The 19,887-nt window shown below is 36.3% G+C and overlaps 1 protein-coding gene across 1 annotated transcript; it reads right to left on the bottom strand.

The window, feature by feature from the left end:
* Positions 1–14,626: 14,626 nt before the first annotated feature.
* LOC131024683 (probable inactive receptor kinase At4g23740) lies at positions 14,627–18,107 on the bottom strand. Its single transcript, XM_057954201.1, has 2 exons — positions 16,295–18,107; positions 14,627–15,503 (listed from the first exon to the last, which is right to left on the bottom strand). Exons 1-2 carry the CDS (start codon positions 17,529–17,531, stop codon positions 14,887–14,889), a joined length of 1,854 nt encoding a protein of 617 aa, XP_057810184.1. The 5' UTR covers positions 17,532–18,107; the 3' UTR covers positions 14,627–14,886.
* Between the last annotated feature and the right edge of the window lie 1,780 nt (positions 18,108–19,887).

Genomic DNA, 19,887 nt, shown 5'->3' with positions numbered 1-19,887 from the left:
CAAGATATGGACACTATGAGTTTATAGTGATGCCTTTTGGATTAACAAATGCCCCTACTGTGTTCATGGACCTCATGAACCGAGTTTTCCACGACTACTTAGACAAGTTCGTGGTAGTTTTCATCGATGATATCTTGATTTACTCGAGAAGTAAACAGGAACATGAAAAACATCTAAGGATCGTGTTAGAGAAATTGCGAGCTGAGAGACTTTACGCTAAGTTTAGCAAATGCGAGTTTTGGCTTAAGGAAGTCAATTTTCTGGGCCATATCGTTTCTACAAGGGAAATTGAGGTAGATCCAACAAAAGTGCAGGCTGTACAAGAATGGAGATCACCAACTACGCCGCATGAAATACGCAGTTTTCTAGGGTTAGCAGGTTATTACCGAAGATTCATTGAGGGCTTTTCAAAAATTGCTAAGCCAATAACGCACCTGCTAAAGAAGGATGTCAAGTATGAGTGGACTGACACGTGTGAGCGAAGTTTCCAGGAATTGAAGAAGAGACTCACCACTGCTCCATTGCTAGCTGTTCCAAGGGCAGATAAAGAGTACGCTGCCTACACGGATGCGTCAAAGAATGGTCTAGGATGTGTACTTATGCAAGACGGAAAAGTGATAGCTTATGCATCACGACAACTTAGACCACACGAGATGAATTATCCGACGCATGATTTAGAATTAGCAGCAGTGGTACACGCATTGAAGATATGGAGACACCATCTTTATGGAGTACAGTGCGAGATATACACCGATCACAAGAGTCTCAAATATTTCTTTGAGCAAAAGGATCTCAATATGCGACAGAGAAGATGGCTCGAGTTAGTAAAAGATTATGATTGTGGAATCAATTATCACCCTGGAAAGGCTAATGTTGTAGCTGACGCTTTGAGTAGAAGTAATCAAGTAGAATTGGGATTTCTCCTTACCCAAGAAAATGACATGATCAAAGAATTTGAGAGGATGAAAATAGAAGTTATATTACCACCACAAACGACAGAGATTGTTATGGCCGCATTGAGTATTGCACCTGATTTGCGATCAAGGATTATCGTAGCGCAACGAGAAGATGACAAAATGGAGAAATTGCGTGTGAAGATTCGAACTGAGAAAATGGAAAGTTATCACGAGGCGGCAGACAATGCCATCTTATACGAAAGAAGATTGTGTGTGCCTGATAAAGATGAGTTGAAGAACGAAATTTGAGCGAAGCTCATGACACTCCCTACACCGCACACCCAGGAAGCACGAAGATGTACCAAGATCTAAAAACTAGGTTTTGGTGGGAAGGAATGAAGATAGAGATAGCAGCTTTCGTAGAAAGATGTTTGGCATGTCAACAGGTAAAAGCACTACACCAACGACCCTATGGCAAACTACACCCGTTAGAGATTCCCGAGTGGAAGTGGGATCACATAGCTATGGACTTTGTCACTGAATTGCCGAAGTCGAAAAGAGGTAACACAGCCATTTGGGTAGTTGTTGATAGATTGACAAAGAGTGCCCATTTTATACCTATTTCGATTACTTATGGATCTGACAAGCTGGCTCAGATCTATGTTCGAGAGATAGTACGACTGCATGGAGTACCAATAACAATCACATCCGACAGAGATTCCAAATTTACCTCACGGTTTTGGATAAGCATGCAGAAGGAGTTGGGTACTAAATTGAACTTTAGTACAGCTTTTCATCCTCAGACAGACGGACAATCTGAAAGGACTATACAAGTTCTGGAAGATATGATCCGAACTGTTGTGCTAGACAAAGGAACCCAATGGGAACAAGTTTTGCCCTTAGTTGAGTTTGCTTATAATAATAGTTTCCAGTCAACTATTAACATGGCTCCATATGAAGCCTTATATGGGAAGAAATGTAGATCTCCGCTCTATTGGGACGAAGTAGGAGAAAGAAAGGTACTTGGACCTAAAGCAGTAGAAGAAATGATTTCTACTGTGCGACAGATTCGTCAGAGAATCAAGGAGGCCCAAGATCGTCAGAAGTCCTACGCAGATACCAGAAGAACAGAGATTCATTTTGATGTGGGAAATAAAGTTTTTCTGAAAGTTTCCCCATCTCGAGGAGTACATCGATTCGGAGTGAAAGGAAAGCTCAAACCGAGATACATAGGACCGTATGATATACTAGAGAAAGTAGGTCCCGTTGCTTACAGACTTGCGTTGCCACCACACTTCGCAAACGTCCACGACGTTTTTCATGTATCTCAACTGAGGAAGTACGTGTTTGATCCAAAACACGTCATTCGCCAAGAAGCAGTATCCCTGGAACCGGACTTGAGCTATGAGGAGAGGCCAGAAGTTATTTTGGATAGGAAGATACAGCAGTTGCGAAACAAATCAATTGCTTTGGTGAAAATCCAATGGAGACACCATGGCCAAGAAGAAGCAACTTGGGAACTTGAGCAGAAGATGAAGGAGAAGTACCCCGAGCTTTTTCCCGAAGGTAAATAACGTAAATTTCGGGACGAAATTTTTTTTAAGGGGGGTAGGATGTAACACCCCGCATTTTTCCTCATTATAAATATTTTGAGTTTTAAGAGCATTGAGATATAAAAATAAGTTTATGATGAGATGAGATATTCCAATAGTTTGAGCTATTAAATTTTCGATGATGGGTCTAGAGAATGAAATACTTTGAGGAGATAGGGATGTATAGAGTTATTGGTTGAACTTTGAGGATGTAAAAAAAAATGTCTTTTCTTTCGATAGTTTGTAGCCGAGCTCTAGCCTTAAAGTTCTGCTATGGCCTGGGAGTTTTGCTCTGGCTTGCGAGCTCTGCTCGGTAAGCGAGCTCTGCTATGCCAGAGGCGAAGTCATTCCTCTGCTATGCCAGAGGAGAACTCATTCCTCTGCACTGACGCCGATTCCTCTACTCGACAGAGAAATCACCGTTCCTCTGACTTGACAGAGAGATCACCTTTCCGCTGTACTGGCGTCGATTCCGCTGTACTGGCGTCGATTCCGCTGTACTGGCGTCGATTCTGCTGCACTGGCGCCGATTCCGCTGTACTGGCGAGCATTCCTCTGCTCTGGCGAGTTTCTCTTCTTTGCTCTGCCAAGTGAATTATGTTTTGAGCGGTCTTTACTTTGACAGAGAAATCACGATTCCTCTGCTCTGACCGGAGAATTCATTCCTCTGCTCTGGTGCGGAACTGACTTAGAGAGAGAGAAGTCAAAGCAAGTGGATAAACATAGTTAACAGATAAGATATTTTTTATGCAAGTGGATAATTAAGCATGTGCTATTTATCCAATACTTGATGGCTAAGTAAATGGGGTTAAATAAATAACACCTTTCTCTTTTATCCCTCATAACAGACGTCCATTTCCTCTCTCTTCTCTCTCTTCTCTCTCTCCTTTCTCGACTGTCTTCACCCAACACCATTGATGAGCTAGTAAAAAGCTTCACAAGCTACTTGTATCCCATAACCACCGTTTAAATCAAGCTGAAAACACTCGTTAATCCATAGAACGAAAGCTAGGTTGAAGGCTCGAGCTAGGAATCAAGAAGGTGGAGTTATACTTTTCGTTATACAGATCATAAGAGTAAGCTTCTAAACACATGAATCTACTTATATCTAAGCTTTATGAGCATGTAAATGGAGGATTAAAGCATGAAAACAACTCCTAATTCAAGTTGGTAATTTTTGAAGATTTCTAGGGTTGGAAGTCTTCTAAAATTTTGTCGTCTTCTAACTTTAAGTAGAGAGTATATGCATGCTATTAAGATGTTAATTATTGGTCTTTTGAATGAAAAAGCATGAATCGTTTTTGAGATATGGAATATTAAAGGTGTTAGGTTGTGTGATGTTGGAAAGTTGAGGTTCATGAAGAAAGTAAGGATTTGAGTATAAAAATGAGCCTATGAGATTGTAGTGATGATAGTTGATGGATTAAAATGATGATTAGAGATGATTGATAACGATTATGATGAATTGGTTTGACAAGAAAATAGAGTATGCTTGGCTATATGTTTAGGATGGACTAGTTGATGAGTTAATTGGCTAGATTATTAAGCTACTGACTTGATTGTTTTCGACGGGGTTTTTGATACCCAAAAATCTTGAAAATTTTATGGTAAGTATATATAAGTGTTAGGAACGTTCATGTAAACTTTGAGGTCATTTGAACATCGTTTGATATCCTTTTAAATTATGAATCTCCAGCTGCTACTTTCCACCGAAAGTTTGGAAGAAACAGACACAAGAGTCACTTTTCCAGTAGCTTTCCCTTGAGTTTATAGTTTCAAACTTTTTATATAAACACAATTAACATGTTAGCTAGCTACCCACAAAATTTCAAGTCATTTTGACAATATCTACTATTTTTCAAAAATCAAAACTTCCAGTTGCACAAAACTGTCGAATACTGTAGGAAAATGGTCATATCTCTTAAACCACTTAGCGTTTTGCAATCTACTTTTTTTTAAATAAAACTAGACTTTAAGAGGTTTCAAATGGTATGAGTCCCAAACCCAGGAGAGTTCCGACGTAAAGCAGGTTATTGCTTGAAGTTGGGACAGAGTATATGAAGTCAAGTGTGGTCTTTCAGTACATCTACTTTTGATAATTTCATGTGTTAATGATGATAACTATACACCTTATTAATTCATAAAAATACTAATGGGGTATATATATATATATATATATATGTATATATATATATATATTTAGATATAACACCATGTGATTGTTAGATGGGTTGAGTATTTAAGAGTTGTTCTTTAATAAACAGATTAGACTTAAAATTTTGGTGATGGGTTGAAAATGGAAACGATGAATACTTAGGATGTATTATTATAAGAATGATTAGTTCCAAGGAAACAATAAGAACGGAAGACTAGTACTTAGATAAGAATAGTAAATCTGAGTGAGGATTTGTCTGATCGACGTTTATTTTATTACATGAATCGCCTATGCCAATGATGATATCTGAAGACACGAGTCAAGGGCATAAGTAGGATTGCTCCGAAGTACGAGGACCAAAGCTAAGATTTCCAGGTGGGCATTATTTTCTAATACCCCTATTACTGGCTTTCTAAATGATGATTATGATGATGTCTATAAGTTTTTAAGATGATTTGAGATAAATTGATGTTTGAACTAATTAACTTGCCGAGTTTTGATGACGACGAGCCTGTACGTTACCCTCTACTGATGAGATAAAACAATTTCGGGTACCTGCCCAAGGCGGGATTGTGTACACGGAGGTAACCGTGAGCTGTATACCGGGTTGACCGGTCAGAAATGACTGTGAGCCGACTGTCAGGTCGGCCGGTTACGGTGCTTGAGAAGGAGGCCTACTTCTCAGTACCATGATGATGTTGAGTTGTAGAAGCGGTACTACATGCTAAGTATTTGTGACTGCAGTCTATCTTTCATTACTTTATGATGCTTATAATTTATCAATTGCTTACACAGGTTCTTTTAAAGAAAAACCCCTGTGTGATGTATAAATGGCAAGTTAAATTTATAGCTCTAAGAGCGAGATTGTTTATTTTCGGCTTATGTCCACTGAGTATTATATACTCAGCCCTGCATGTATTTCTAAATGTGCAGGATGAGAAAGGAGAGAGATTGGGGGACCGCTGGAGGGCTGTTGTTCCTAGACGACTTTTGAGTACCGTATTTTACTCCTATACGGTAGTGTGAATAGTTGAAGACTATGAACTTAATTACGATTGTTACTCCCAGCTATATGTCTTCATACATATAGTTTGATCGCGTTTGTTGTCCTACCCTGGACAATATGAATCTTTGTAAATATTTAGCTATACTCCCTTTTGTTTTTGGTGACTAGAACCTTGATACATTTGAATGTATGAAGCTGACAATGTTTCTATTAAGTTTGATGATATTTTATTGCTTTAACTTGAATTATTAGTAACTTCCGCTTGACGAGTCTTCTAGTTCGCTTGTTTTCCCCTATCATTTTATTAGTCGTATCGATACTCGATCTACGCTATCACTGGCTAGATGTCGGGCTGCGACACATGATGAGCAACTTTCCATCAAAAGGCCTCGTTGAAAGCATTGGAGGAAAGGTTGTTGTAACTGACAAAGGAAAGGATATCATGATCAACGCAGTGGACGATGCTTCTGAAAACAACACTTTAGAGGAATCAAGAGATCATGATATGGATGAAGTTCGGAAACGCAAATTAATGGCAAGAACGAATGTTCCTCCTCCACGAAGCTATAGACGAGCAAAGGAGGCCCCCAACCAGATCATCCTACTGAGAAGACTGGAAAGTAGATTTGAGTCAAAGATTGGGCAAGGAACATCAGCACTCAAGAAGAATCTTCCTCACCAGTCCAGAGCGAAGAACAACAACATCAGTAAGAAACTGAAATCAATTCAGTTCTAGAAAGAACAACATCCATGGAGACAAAGCAATGATAGGTCCAGACGAGCCAAACGCCAATCACGACGACAAGCCACTGGACATCACATGACTCATGTTCCACAACATTAGTCAAGTCTCCATCAGTCTAAAATGACTCAAGTATCTCAAGGAAGATACTATGTAGAGCAAAGAAGACCTCAACAACTCATCAGACAAAGCTTCTACAAGAGTGAGGTTCTTAAAAGGAAAGCTCAACAGAAGATTGCTCATGTGCCAACTGCAGCGCCAACCAGACAACCAGCAAAGCGCAAGAGACCATCACCAAGATCAGTTCTGAAGTAGATATGGGTTCCAAAGGGAACACGAGCTAACATTGAAGGACCCAAACATTGATTGAGTGCCTAAAATTAACTCTTCCTTGCAGGTCAAAAATAGGAAATATAAAAAGAAGAAAGAAGTTAAAGCTTCAATCAGAATATGGTATCTGGATAGCGGTTGTTCGAAGCACATGACAGGCTACAAAGAATATCTAACTCAATATGTTGAGAAAGCTGGATCAAAAGTTGCATTCGGAGACAACTCAATCGGAGAAACAAAAGGCAATGGTGTGCTCGACATGGGTAACGCCAGTATCAGTAATGTTATCTTTGTTTCTGGTCTTAAACATAATCTATTGTCTGTGAGTCAATTTTGTGACAGCGGTTTCGCAGTGAAGATCAAAAAGGATGAATTCACTGTTAGAAACAGTCAAAGAAACGTGGTTCTGAGAGGAATCAGACAAGGAAGTCTCTACGTCGTCTCATAGGAAGACAGCCCTCCAGAAACATGTCTCATCAGCAAAAGCAGCTCGGAGCTCAACTGGTTGTGGCACAAGAGACTCAACCACCTCAACTTCAAAACGATCAACAAGCTTGCTAAAAATCAACTGGTAAAAGGTTTACCTTCTATTGTGTTCCAGAAGAAGCAAGAATGTGAAGCATGTCAAAGAGGAAAGCAGACAAAGACGTCATTCAAGTCAAAGTCAGGACACTCCTCTGAAAGGATTCTTCAACTACTTCACATGGATCTGTTTGGCCCAATCTCTCCCAGAAGTTACAATGGTAGGAAGTATACCTTAGTTGTCGTGGATGATTATTCACGATATACTTGGGTTATATTTCTCTACACCAAGAGAGATACACTGCTGGAATTGCCAAAGCTGCTGAGAAGACTAAGCATTGAAAAGGAAGTCAACATCATCAGCATCAGATCAGATCGTGGGACTGAATTCCTCAATACTGTCATTCGTGACTATTATGAGGAACAAGGAATCAGTCATCAAACTTCTGCAGCAAGGACTCCTCAGCGAAACGGAGTAGCTAAAAGAAGAAACAGGTCTTTGAAGAAAGCAGCAAGGACGATGCTAGACGAATCAAAACTCCCCTTGAAGTTTTGGGCCGAAGTAGTCAACAACGCATGCTACACGCAAAATAGCTCCTTTCTCGCTCAAAGACATGGGAAAACTCCATACGAGCTATGGAAGAATAGGAAACCTTCAATCTCATACTTTCATGCTTTCGGTTCTAGGTGTTTCATCCACAACAATGATAAGAGAAGATTATACACATTTGATAGCAAGGCTGATCTAGGAATCTTTCTTGGATACTCTGGAACTGAACGATCCAGCAAAGCCTATCGAGTGTTTAATTCTCAAACTCTCTGTGTTGAAGAAACACCACATGTTGTTTTTGATGAGTCTACTGATGATTTCAGGAAACAGGAAACTGAAAGAAGTGTTGAGAACACTGAAGTTTCCAGGACTGAAATATTTAACACCGAACCTTCTACAGTCTTGGTGTGGGACCAGGAAAAGATGAAGATACTGAAAAGCTTCAGTATCAGAAGATCAGTCAAATGTCTGAAGAAAGAGTCAAATGACTGGAGCCACAGCAGATGGCATCTGTCAAGGGAGAACTCCAGTTGCCGAAGAAAGAGTTGAACATGCCGAAGCAGCTCCAGTTCAACTCTCCCCTGTTCAAGACAATGCTCAACAACTCAGAACCATTCTGACTGAAGAACCTCCACCATCACCAGAAGAGATCAAGAAGTATCGAAGATGGTTTGAACTCCATTCAAAGGAGAACATCATTGGAGAACCATCAGACGATGTCAAGACTCGAAGATCAATGTGCAACCTCGTCTTTGATATCAACCAGAATTGCATCAACGAAGATAAGAATTTCAACTGTTTCTTATCATCTACAGAGCCCAAGGATGTCGAAGAAGCTCTGAAGTCCACTCAATGGGTCATTGCAATGCAAGAAGAACTCAATGAATTCAATCGGAATTCAGTTTGGGAGCTTGTGGATCGACCAGACGATGCAAAGGTGATTGGTTTGAAATGAATTTTCAAAAATAAGAAAGACGAAGAATGAAATGTTGCGAGAGAAACAAATCAAGGCTTGTAGCAAAAGGTTTCAGTCAAGAAGAAGGAATCAACTACGATGAGACGTTTGCCCCAATTACCAGATTGGAAGTAGTCAGACTCTTCTTAGCCTTCGCAGCTCACAAAGGATTCAAGGTACACCAAATGATGTGAAGTATGCATTTCTCAACAGAGTGCTCACTGATGAAGTTTACGTGGAACAACCTCCAGGTTTTGAGGTTGCAAGACCAGAAAAGGTGTACAAGCTGAAGAAAGCGCTCTATGGTTTGAAACAAGCTCCAAGAGCATGGTATGATACTCTCTCTGAGTATCTTGTTGAACAAGGTTTCAAGAAAGGATCAGTGGACAGAACGTTGTTCACTCTCAAAGAAGGAGAAGATCTCCTACTTGTTCAGATTTATGTCGATGACATAATTTTCGGATCCAAATCCGAACGCATGTGCAAGAAGTTCGCTGATATCATGACCAACAAGTTTCAGATGTCCATGATGGGAGAAATGAATTTCTTTCTTGGATTACAAGTCCAGTAGACCAGCGAAGGAATACTGATCAATCAGTTAAAGTACGCCAAAGAACTGATCGACAAGTTCGGTATTCAGCACATGAAATCAGTCAAGATCCCAATGAATACAAACTGGAAAGTTGATCCAGGATCAGAAAGAAAATTTGTATCTTCAACCAAATACAGAGAAATCATTGGATCATTGTTGTATTTGACTGCGAGCAGACCAGATATCGCATATGCAGTCGGAGTTTGTGCGAGATATTAGTCAGATCCAAAGGAAGCTCATATGGATGCTGCAAAATGAATTTTGCGATATCTCAAAGGCACACCCAACTTAGGATTGTGGTACTCAGCTGACGATGACTTCAAGCTCACCGGATATTCAGACTCAGATTTTGCAGGATGAAAAATTGATCGCAAATCGACTTTGGAAACTTGTCAATTCCTAGGCAACAAGCTTATCTCATGGTTTTCAAAGAAGCAGACTTCAGTCACCACCTCCACAACTGAAGCTGAATATGTTGCTGCGGGAAGCTGTTGTTCACAACTCCTATGGTTAGTCCAACAGTTGAAGGACTATGGGATCGAAGAAATGAAAGTCCCAATCTATTGCGGCAGCTCCAGTGCTATTGCAATCTCCCAGAATTCAGTTCATCACACCAGAGTCAAGCATATTGCCATTCGACATCACTTTATTCGTGATCACGTCGAAAAGAAGGATATCTCTGTTGAATGGATTCCGACCGCAGTTCAGAGAGCAGACTTGCTGACCAAAGCTCTTCCAGAAGAAAGGTTCAACGATCTGTGTGGAATGATCGGCCTCATCAACCCCGAAGAGTGATGCTGTGTTTGAAGATCTCCTCAAACAGTCATGCTGACTGGTGGTCAACCAATTGCTGATCTACGACCACTGACGTGGAAAGCAATAAAGACAAATCCTCATCTGAAGAATACTCTCCTAATAAGTCAACCAGGATCAGTGGTATCGACTGACTACAATGATCAGTCGATCAGTAAGTATTTTCAAACTTCCTATTTAAAAATCAGTTATTTCAGTTATGAGTCTTCTGTTTGAATTCAAAAGTTTCTCTAACTGATTAGTTTACTCACCGGATATTCAGACTCAGATTTTGCAGGATGAAAAATTGATCGCAAATCGACTGTGCACATAATATATATTTCAAAAATAATAAATAAATAAATATGTAAGTTTATTAATTAAAAAATAACTAATATACTTAATTAGTAATTTAATTAACTGGCTAATTTACAAAAGTTAAATATTTATTAATTTTTAATAATAATTTTTATGAGCTTGAGTTAGTAAATATATTAATACATTCAATAATAATTAATCAATTAATTAATTATTTAGTATATAAATGATAAGTAAGCTAATTAATAAATAATATGTCAACCGTGTATATATAATTCAACAATATACAACATTTACACGATTGACTTTTTTTTACCGTGGACAAACCTAATCAACTGTGTATATAGAGAATTCAATTGTGCACTGCCAAGATCAATTGTGCACAATATGTACACAGTTGATGTTTTACAACTGTGTTTCTAAGTACATAGTTGAGCTCAATTGTGCACGATTGTTTATGTTCATTGTGTCATTGTGGAACACAACTGTATAGTTAAGAACACATTCATAGCTCTCAACTGTGTCATCTCAATTAAGCATTTAATTTATATTTTTCATACTTAATGTGGTCTTAGACGTGAAAAAACTAAATTTTATCATTAGAAAACAATAAATTATAATTTTAATCTCAATATATTCTTAACTGCGCCATTTACAAACACAGTTGTTTAATGCAACATTATTGTGCACAGTTCACCAAAAAATCAGAAAATAATTTATACAATTGATACATTTGCTATGAATTTAACATACATACCTAAACACAATCAGAATACCCAATGAATTTCTCACGACCCAAGCTTTTTCATATAAAAAATCGTCACTTTTTGTTTTTTGTAGTTTTCGTGGGTTTTGAGAAAAACCCAAAAAGAAGAGAATGAAGAGAAAGAATGATTTCAATACTTTTCATGTATTTTCCTTCACCAACTTATCTTACATTAATATTCAAGTGTTCATTAATTTAATTGTACGGTGAAGATTCACCTACGAAGTAATGAAATGAAACGATGAAAAATTTCCCAGCTTGCTTGAGAGAAAAGGAGGAGTGAGAATTGTGATAAATGAAGATGAAAGGGAGAATTAAAGAAAAAGTTGACTTTTCGTAAATAAAAAGAGAGAATCGGTTGGCATGTGGTAAAAGAAAGAATTTCATTTTCTTTTTTCTATTCACTAATTAGTAGTAAGTGTTTTTTTAATTTTTTTATAGCATTTTGCATCCCAAAATCATCTTTCTATATTAGTGGCTATATAAGTCATGCATTATGTGAGCTTAGCTAACTATGTCTATTATTAGTAAATATTTTTAGGGGGAAATTTATATTTAGCCTATAAAATAAATAATATATTCAATAGAGCCACAAGTATAAAACTATAGTAAAAGTAGCCATTTTGTAGTAAAAAGACAAGCATATCCTCAATGGGGACCACAAATAATATAACTATAATATATTAAAAAAAATCAACAAAAATCCCTCTCTCTCTTCTCACTCTCCTGTCTCTCTCGATTTTTAATATCTCTAAATTCAACAAAAATCACTCTCTCTCTCTTCTCTCCTCTCTCTCTCTCGAATTTTTTGTTTTAGGGGGAGCCGATTTTTTATGAATATAGTGTTTTACATAATTATCCTCCATTAATTAATCAATTAGATTAGGCTTATAATTTTAGGGGGAGCCGGTTGCTTTAGTTTTCTATTTTTTGTTTTCGAAAATTATACTTATAAATCTTATAATAATTCGAATTTTATATTATTTTTTATTCCTGATTTTTTTTATTTATTTGTTTCAAAATATTATTATTGATTTGTTACCAATAATTTTGTGTTTCTTGTTAAAATAATTCTAGATTTATTTCCTGCTATTATTTTTTTAGAAATTAATATTTTTTTTGAAGATTAAATTATGTATTTTTTTTTCAAAATTTATGTTTTATTTATTTGTTTCCACATATTTAGGGATTCTTCTAAAAATAATCATAGCTTTGCTTTAAGATATTATTTTTTTATTGTTTCCAAAATAATATTTTTTTTCTGAAATTTTGTTTATTTATATTCGAAAATTATGTTTTTTTTTTTTTGAATAAATTTTTTTTTTATTTTTTGTTCGAAAATTATGTTGTTTCCACTAATTTAGAGATTCTCTTAAAATAATCCTAGATTTGTCTCCACTAATTTAGAGATTCTCCTAAAATAATCCTAGATTTGTTTCCACTAATTTAGAGATTTTAATTCTCCTAAAAATAATTCTTGATTTGTTTCCACTAATTAGAGATTCTAATTCTCCTAAAAATAATCCTAAATTTGTTTCGGATTTTATTATAAAAAACATTTTGATAATGGTTTTTTTTTAAAGAATCGAAATTAGGAAAAATATATTTTGTTTTTCGATAATTATTTTTTTTCCTCTAATTTATGAATCGAAAAAACATTTGGGAGGTCATGGGAGGTCATGGGTTCGAATCCTACATGCCCTTAACATGAGTGATTTAAAAAAAAAAAAAAAAAAACACGCGCCCAACACATAACTCAATTTCCAGCCATGAATTATTTTTAGAAGAATCCCTAAATATGTGGAAACAAATAAATAAAACATAAATTTTGAAAAAAAAATACATAATTTAATCTTCAAAAAAAAATATTAATTTCTAAAAAAATAATAGCAGGAAATAAATCTAGAATTATTTTAACAAGAAACACAAAATTATTGGTAACAAATCAATAATAATATTTTGAAACAAATAAATAAAAAAAATCAGGAATAAAAAATCATACAGACTTCGAAATATATGATTTATATAATTATAGGAAATAAAAAACCGAAAAATAAGGCAACGAAAAAACGATAAATAAGGAAACAGATAAAACTTAAATATTAAAACATAATTTTTGAAAAAAAAAATAATCTTCAAAAAAAATATTAATTTCGAAAAAATAATTTAATTCCAAAAAATAAATGATAATATTTTGAAACAAATAAATAAAAAAATCAGCAATAAAAAATAATATAAAATTCGAATTATTATAAGATTTATAAGTATAATTTTCGAAAACAAAAAATAGAAAACTAAAGCAACCGGCTCCCCCTAAAATTATAAGCCTAATCTAATTGATTAATTAATGGAGGATAATTATGTAAAATACTATATTCATAAAAAACCGGCTCCCCTTAAAAACTCGGCTCCCCCTAAAACAAAAAATTCGAGAGAGAGAGGAGAGAAGAGAGAGAGAGTGATTTTTGTTGAATTTAGAGATACTAAAAAATCGAGAGAGAGAGAGGTGAGGAGAGAGAGGGAGGGATTTTGTGGGCCCCACTAAGGATATATTTGTCTTTTCACTACAAAATGACTACTTTTACTATAGTTTTATAGTTGTGGCTTTTTTGAAAATTATTTTTATATTTTAGGCTACTAATATATATTAACACATATTTTTACTATAATAAAATTAATAGTAGAAACATTGGTTAGACACATAAATGTTGGGAGAGGAATCCAAACCCAAAGATTTGGACAAAGAGCAAGTGTATCTTAAAAGCCCATCAAAAACCTTTAGTTATATGTACCGAGCAGTATCAAATAATGGTGTGTTCAAGTTTGATTGTATAGTATCGAGTTGAATTTAAAAATTTGTTTATCGAATACTTTGAGGCTCACAAGTTCAATCGAGCCTATACGAACTTTTTAGATTTATATTTATATTCAAAATATTGATTATTTTCTTTTAAAAATAAATTATTTAATCCAGAATAATAAATATATTAATAATTTTTTATTACAGACAGAATTAATTAGAGATTTAATACAATTGTTATTGATTTTCGTAGATAAATATAAGTTGTACTTACTAATAATTTATATTTTTCAAACTAAAATCACTTAACGAACGTGTTCACGAGCTAACGAGCCAAATACTACCAAACTCAAGTTTGATTTGTTTATTTATCGAATTTCTCTAAACGAATTTGAACGAGCTTTTTTCGAGCCGATCTCTGAATAATTTGCGAGCAGCTTGATTTGTTTACAACCCAAGTTATATGTTGTATTTTTCTAATTCCGTGAATCAATTATTTTATATCTTAAAATAAAATGAGACGCGATGGACTTTTACCGTAACATGAAATCAATATAAACTATGAAAGATAACTGCAGTTGAAAGACCATTCAAGTAATGAAGTGGGCGATGAAATAGAAAAAAAAATCAAGAATATCATAGTAAAATCAATCTGTTTGATCCAGATGCATACAGATCAAGAAAAATAAACTTAGACACTTAGATTGCTAGATGCACATAATCGACTACCAAAGTGTACAACCCCAGTCGAAAACTTCCTTTCAACCGGGGCCACGTTCGAAGTCTGCATCCACCAAGGCGGTGAACCCGACTCCTAAGACAAGACAGCACGGCACGAACAAGAAGGTTAGCTAGCTACCGAGACGAGGCTCAGGAACCCGGTGATGAAGGCATTGGAGTGGAGTCCTCAGTCTTAGCTTCACTAGGTCTCACATTTTCGATCATCTTCACAACTTGTGACATTTTAGGCCTCTGCTCTGCAATTCTAACCACACAAGCTATAGCTATCTGCAGCATCTCCACCAACTCCTCCTCTATATTCGGGAACCTGAGCAATTCAAGATCGAATACCTCAGCTGTCCACTCCTCTCGGACGACTGAGTGGACCCACCGCACCAAATGAAGGATCTCGTCCCCATTGGTCGTGTGTATGGGGGACTTGGCAGTGAGAAGCTCGAGTAGGATCACCCCGAAGCTGTAAACATCAGACGGCTGTGTTGCTTTGCGCGTGTCTGTCACCTCTGGGGCACGGTACCCTGCAGCACGAGCTATTGGTGGAGGCACCGAGCTCATTACTGCAGCCAGACCAGGATCGGATACACAACCATAGTGTTGAGGGTTCAGAAATATGTTGGAAGATTTGACGTTGCCATGAACCAGCTTCCCGTTGTTTTCTTCATGGACTCGGGCAATACCCCTTGCAGCTCCGAGGGCAATCTTTACTCTGCTGTCCCAGTCCAGCGGAGTCTTGCTTTCTCCTCGTTTTCCTGCAAGTTTCGACAACCATTTTGATCATTCTCTCTGTTGTGAAACAGAAGATTGAATACCAAGTTTCTGTATCTCTGCTGCATAAATGATTTGACAAATAAATCATGGCATATTACTACACTAAATGAATGAGATAATGCAGGCTTAAGTCTATTAGTTTTTTAAAAGGTAAGATGATGAACAAAATTATACAGGTGGATGTTTGCTCTCTATCTCTCTCTCTCTACGCTGCGTGTACGTGTGTTGTTGGCAAAAGGGCACACCATGCATAACAACAAAAATTATGAGCTTGAACAGACATGCAATATTAGTTATTAAGCAACAGTTAAGATGCCAACCATTAGCAACAGCTATATCCATAATGCTCAACAGTAAATGGCAAGAAAGCAAGACTAATAATTATGATAATAAAACAAGAATCCAAGAAGATTAATCAATACAGAATCATAAAACAGCCCATAAAGCAATTAATAAAACAAATGGTAGTTAGTAAATAAAAAGCTTAGAGATTATTCCTCTGCCCCACTAAGATGCTCGAGTATTTGGATTATTTGTTGTTTTTATATATTAGTATATGCTTTTGGTTTGGTTGATACAACTGCCCAAGCTGTAAATATGATCTAAAAGCTCTAAAGCTTAAGTGGGTTCCCACAGACACCGTTTCATAAACAAATCACTAAGCCTTTCTTCATCTTTTCACACATCAATAATCACAGACGCAAGTGTGTGTTGTAGTGATGCAGAAATTTGAGAAACAAAAATGGACTAATGTGAAAGTGAAAAAAAGTACCATGAAGCATCAAAGCCAAACTGCCTTGGCTGTAATAATCATAAACCATGAGCTTCTCATCCTTTGAGTAATAGTAAGCCCTAAGCTCAGCCACATTCGCATGCTTGATGCTTCCAATCAATTCCATCTGCTGCTCAAAATCCTTCTTCCCGACGTTGACATCCTTGAGCCTCTTCACTACAACTGTCGTGGCATCCTCCAAAATCGCCCTATAGGCCGTCCCAAACGTGCCTTTACCCAACACCTCAGCAGAAGCCCTCAACAAATCCTCCAAATCAAAGGCATAGTTGCACCCCTCAAAGAAGGCCAACTTGTTGCTCCCATCTTCGCCCCCGGAGATGGTTCTCTCCCCCTTCTCGAGCTTCCCGGTAAAGGCATCATCGTCCTCGTCCGCCTTCCTCCTAAGCAAGCACACAAACAACAGGAAACCAAAACCAACAAGCCCTACAACAGAACCGCTTACGACAACTGCAAGCATTGCATTTTGACTAAGTTTTCCTACATTCTTGATTCTTGAACCTTGATCACGAGGTGCTAAAACTAAGGGTGAGCTAGTTACAGTGTAATCCAACAAAGATTCAGCATTTCCTACGAATACAGTTTTGGGAAACCTCTGCAATGAACTAGGCACACTACCAACAAGATCATTGTCTGAGAAATTAAGCTGCTGCAAATTTGGCAAGTTCAGATCAGGAATCTCACCGGTAAACGAATTCTTAGCAAGATTCAATACACTGAGCTGCCTCAAGCTCGAAAACGAAGGGGGAACGCTTCCGTTGAAGGCGTTGTGAGACAAGTTAAGCACAGTTAGATTCTTCCAAACAGAGAAATCCAAAGGCAGTGGACCAGATAAACTGTTGTAGTGAAGATAAAGATAGGTTAGATTTTTCAAGTCACCAAAATCAAGCGGGAAGGTGCCATTGATGCCGTTGGATCTGAGGCTCAAGATCTGCAGAGCTGATAAGCGGCTCAGGGTGTTCGTCGGAATCGGGCCGTGGAGCCCGATTCCCGGCAGCCTCACTGAAATTACTCTTCTGCCCTCGGCGTCGCAGGAAATTCCAGTCCAGTTCTTGCAAACTGGGAAATTCGCATCCCAGTTTAAAGAGCGAGAGTGTGGGAGATTGTTTGCGAAATCTAGCAATGCTTGCTTGTCGCTTTCAAGTAGAGTTTCAGCAGCATTGCATTTCAGCACCAAAATTACCCCCGCCATGAAAACAAGAACGCCCAGCTTCTCCATCTCAAAGATTGGATTTTTTTTTTTCTGGGGTTCAAGAATTTGAAGTAAAGAACTCAACTTTTGAGTTTGAATGGACAGATGGAGCTGAAACAAAAGGAGTGAGACAGAAAATTGCAGCGAGCGTGACTGGGAAAAGGAGGAAGATTTCAAGAATGGTGTCTGGGAAAAGTAGAGTGAGAAAAAGGGGCTTAGAAAAACGAATTGTTTATCTGTGTTGAGTTTTTGGAGTCGAGTGCCAATTGCAACAACTACAGAAGTAACAATTCTCTCTCACAGAAACAGAGATGAAGAGAGAGAAAGAGACGACTGCAAGTAGAGTAGTACTATGCTAGAATACAAATTTTATAAGAAATGAGCAAATTCTGGAAAAAGTAAAGTGGATTAAGAAAGATTTTGTTGAGGATTCAAAATTCTACTAGTTCTTAAACTTGATGCTTTTTGGGAAAGAGTTTTCTTCATTTTCTAAACTTTCTACTCTTTTTGTTGGATCGCTTTATTCCATTTTTGAAACTTGAAATTGGAAAATAGATCAATGTCTGCTCACATGTCTGTCGTCAATGTGCAGGAAAAAACACATTGACATCTTTTTTACCTTGATGAATTTAATTTAAAGGGCTCTTGATTCTATGTCAATTCGATTAAAGATTCGTCGATTAAATTCTTAATGGAAACTATAGTACTTGGTAGCCGTTAAAGAATGTGATACTTTCATATATACATTTTATTGTTCAAATTGTTAGCTTGCTCGTATTGGAGTTGCTGTTGTACCTGATAAAAATATCAAATATGTAAATTTTATTTGACAAACCTATTTAAAAAGGTTTACATGTGGTTTTATAGTTAGCTGGCTCAAATTAATGCACTTAAATAAAGAAAACAGTAGAGAATCCAATGAGAAGATAAATAGGATGTGAAGGTGTGATAGTTGTGCTTGTTGAAACTTATGATTACAACTATTTGATTGTTTGCATAAATAGTGAAAGTGGAGTTGAACATTGACAAATATTAAGAGTGTCTAACTGTCATAATGACAAGTATAAAGTCAATTGACACTAATCATTGCAACTAAAACATTATAAAACATTATAGTGGATGAGCAAAAGCATAATGGGTCTACTAAATTAGATAGAGCTAATTTGCTGCATATATATAATGTAGATAATTCCTAAAAAATAAGTAACGTTGAAAAATGGAGTATATAAGATAAGTGTATAAGAAAGTTTGATCGGTTAAGATAATTCAGGTTAGTGTATTTGAATCCTTTTAATTACTTTTCCTAAATTGTTGAGAGATATAAACACATATCATCTCAAAGTCCTCTTAGTTACTCAGTCATATATATCATACTATATGCTTTTGACTTATAAAGAAAAAAAGAATATGACTTTTTTGTGTTTGAGTAAATTTGGTAGTATAATAGTGCTATTTCAATCTAAAAGATATACACTGTATTTAAGTTGGAATTTGTAATAACCAGTTCCAGCAATTAGCTAGGTCATAATCTCTTTAAAGTCGTGACTTTGTTAAATAAATTTGAAATGTAATTATGTAATGTATTTATAAGCTATAAGCACGTATAAGTAAACTAGTATTGTAATTCTCAAAATTATAAGGAATAATGCTGAAAAACTTATGAAAAAGTGCAGATAAGAAAATAATAGAGTGTGTTACCGAAATCTGAGTGCATTAATGATTTCCAGGGCTTTCCCATGCTCAAAACCATGATATAATAATGGTACACACTACCGCTCATAAATATTTGACCGTTCAAGTTTTCAATACACATTTAAGTGGTGCAATTTTTATTTTCATTTTTGATAAATTACGTAAATAAATAAAAAAATTTAAAGATTGGCGCGTCGGAGGACTCAAACTTAGGACCTTAGGTCTTGGACATTAACCTCCTATCATTGGGCCAATACACACACAAGTAATGCAAATTTTATTTGTAAGTAGTGTGATATATAGTGTTTTGACTATTTATGTAAAATAATAAATTCAAGTATATGTTTTGCATTATATTTTCTATTATTCCATTCGTTGTAACCCTAATGTTCTATCTCAAAAAAAAAAAAAAAAAAAAGCTAACGCTCTAGATTAAATGGATGTATTCTCTATCTAAGAGGTATTTGAAACTAACTGTTGATTTTTTGTAAATTAAAATTAAAATTTAAAAATTACGCTACGATGAAATTTGAATCAAGACCTTTGACATTAAATATTAACTATTCTATCACTTGGCCAACAAAATAAAAAGAAAAGAAAGTGACTGCTGAGTATTAGTTTCATCTCGTGCGCGCTAATTGTCTAATCTCGATTGTTATGTGCTTCGGAACTTGTATTAGACATTTGGACT

Source organism: Salvia miltiorrhiza, chromosome 5 (assembly GCF_028751815.1).
Source record: "Salvia miltiorrhiza cultivar Shanhuang (shh) chromosome 5, IMPLAD_Smil_shh, whole genome shotgun sequence".
NCBI classification, from domain to species: Eukaryota; Viridiplantae; Streptophyta; class Magnoliopsida; order Lamiales; family Lamiaceae; genus Salvia; species Salvia miltiorrhiza.
Note: the sequence above shows the minus strand (reverse complement) of the source record. Positions and strands in the feature narration are given on the sequence as shown.

What these genes read in the sequence shown, in the direction of transcription:
- LOC131024683 (XM_057954201.1), bottom strand. Translation starts at nt 17,531, where the DNA reads ATGGAGAAGCTGGGCGTTCTTGTTTTCATGGCGGGGGTAATTTTGGTG. An exon ending in TTTGGCTTTGATGCTTCATG is followed by an intron (nt 15,504 to 16,294) that starts GTACTTTTTTTC and finishes CGAAACTTGCAG; the next exon opens with GAAAACGAGGAGAAAGCAAG.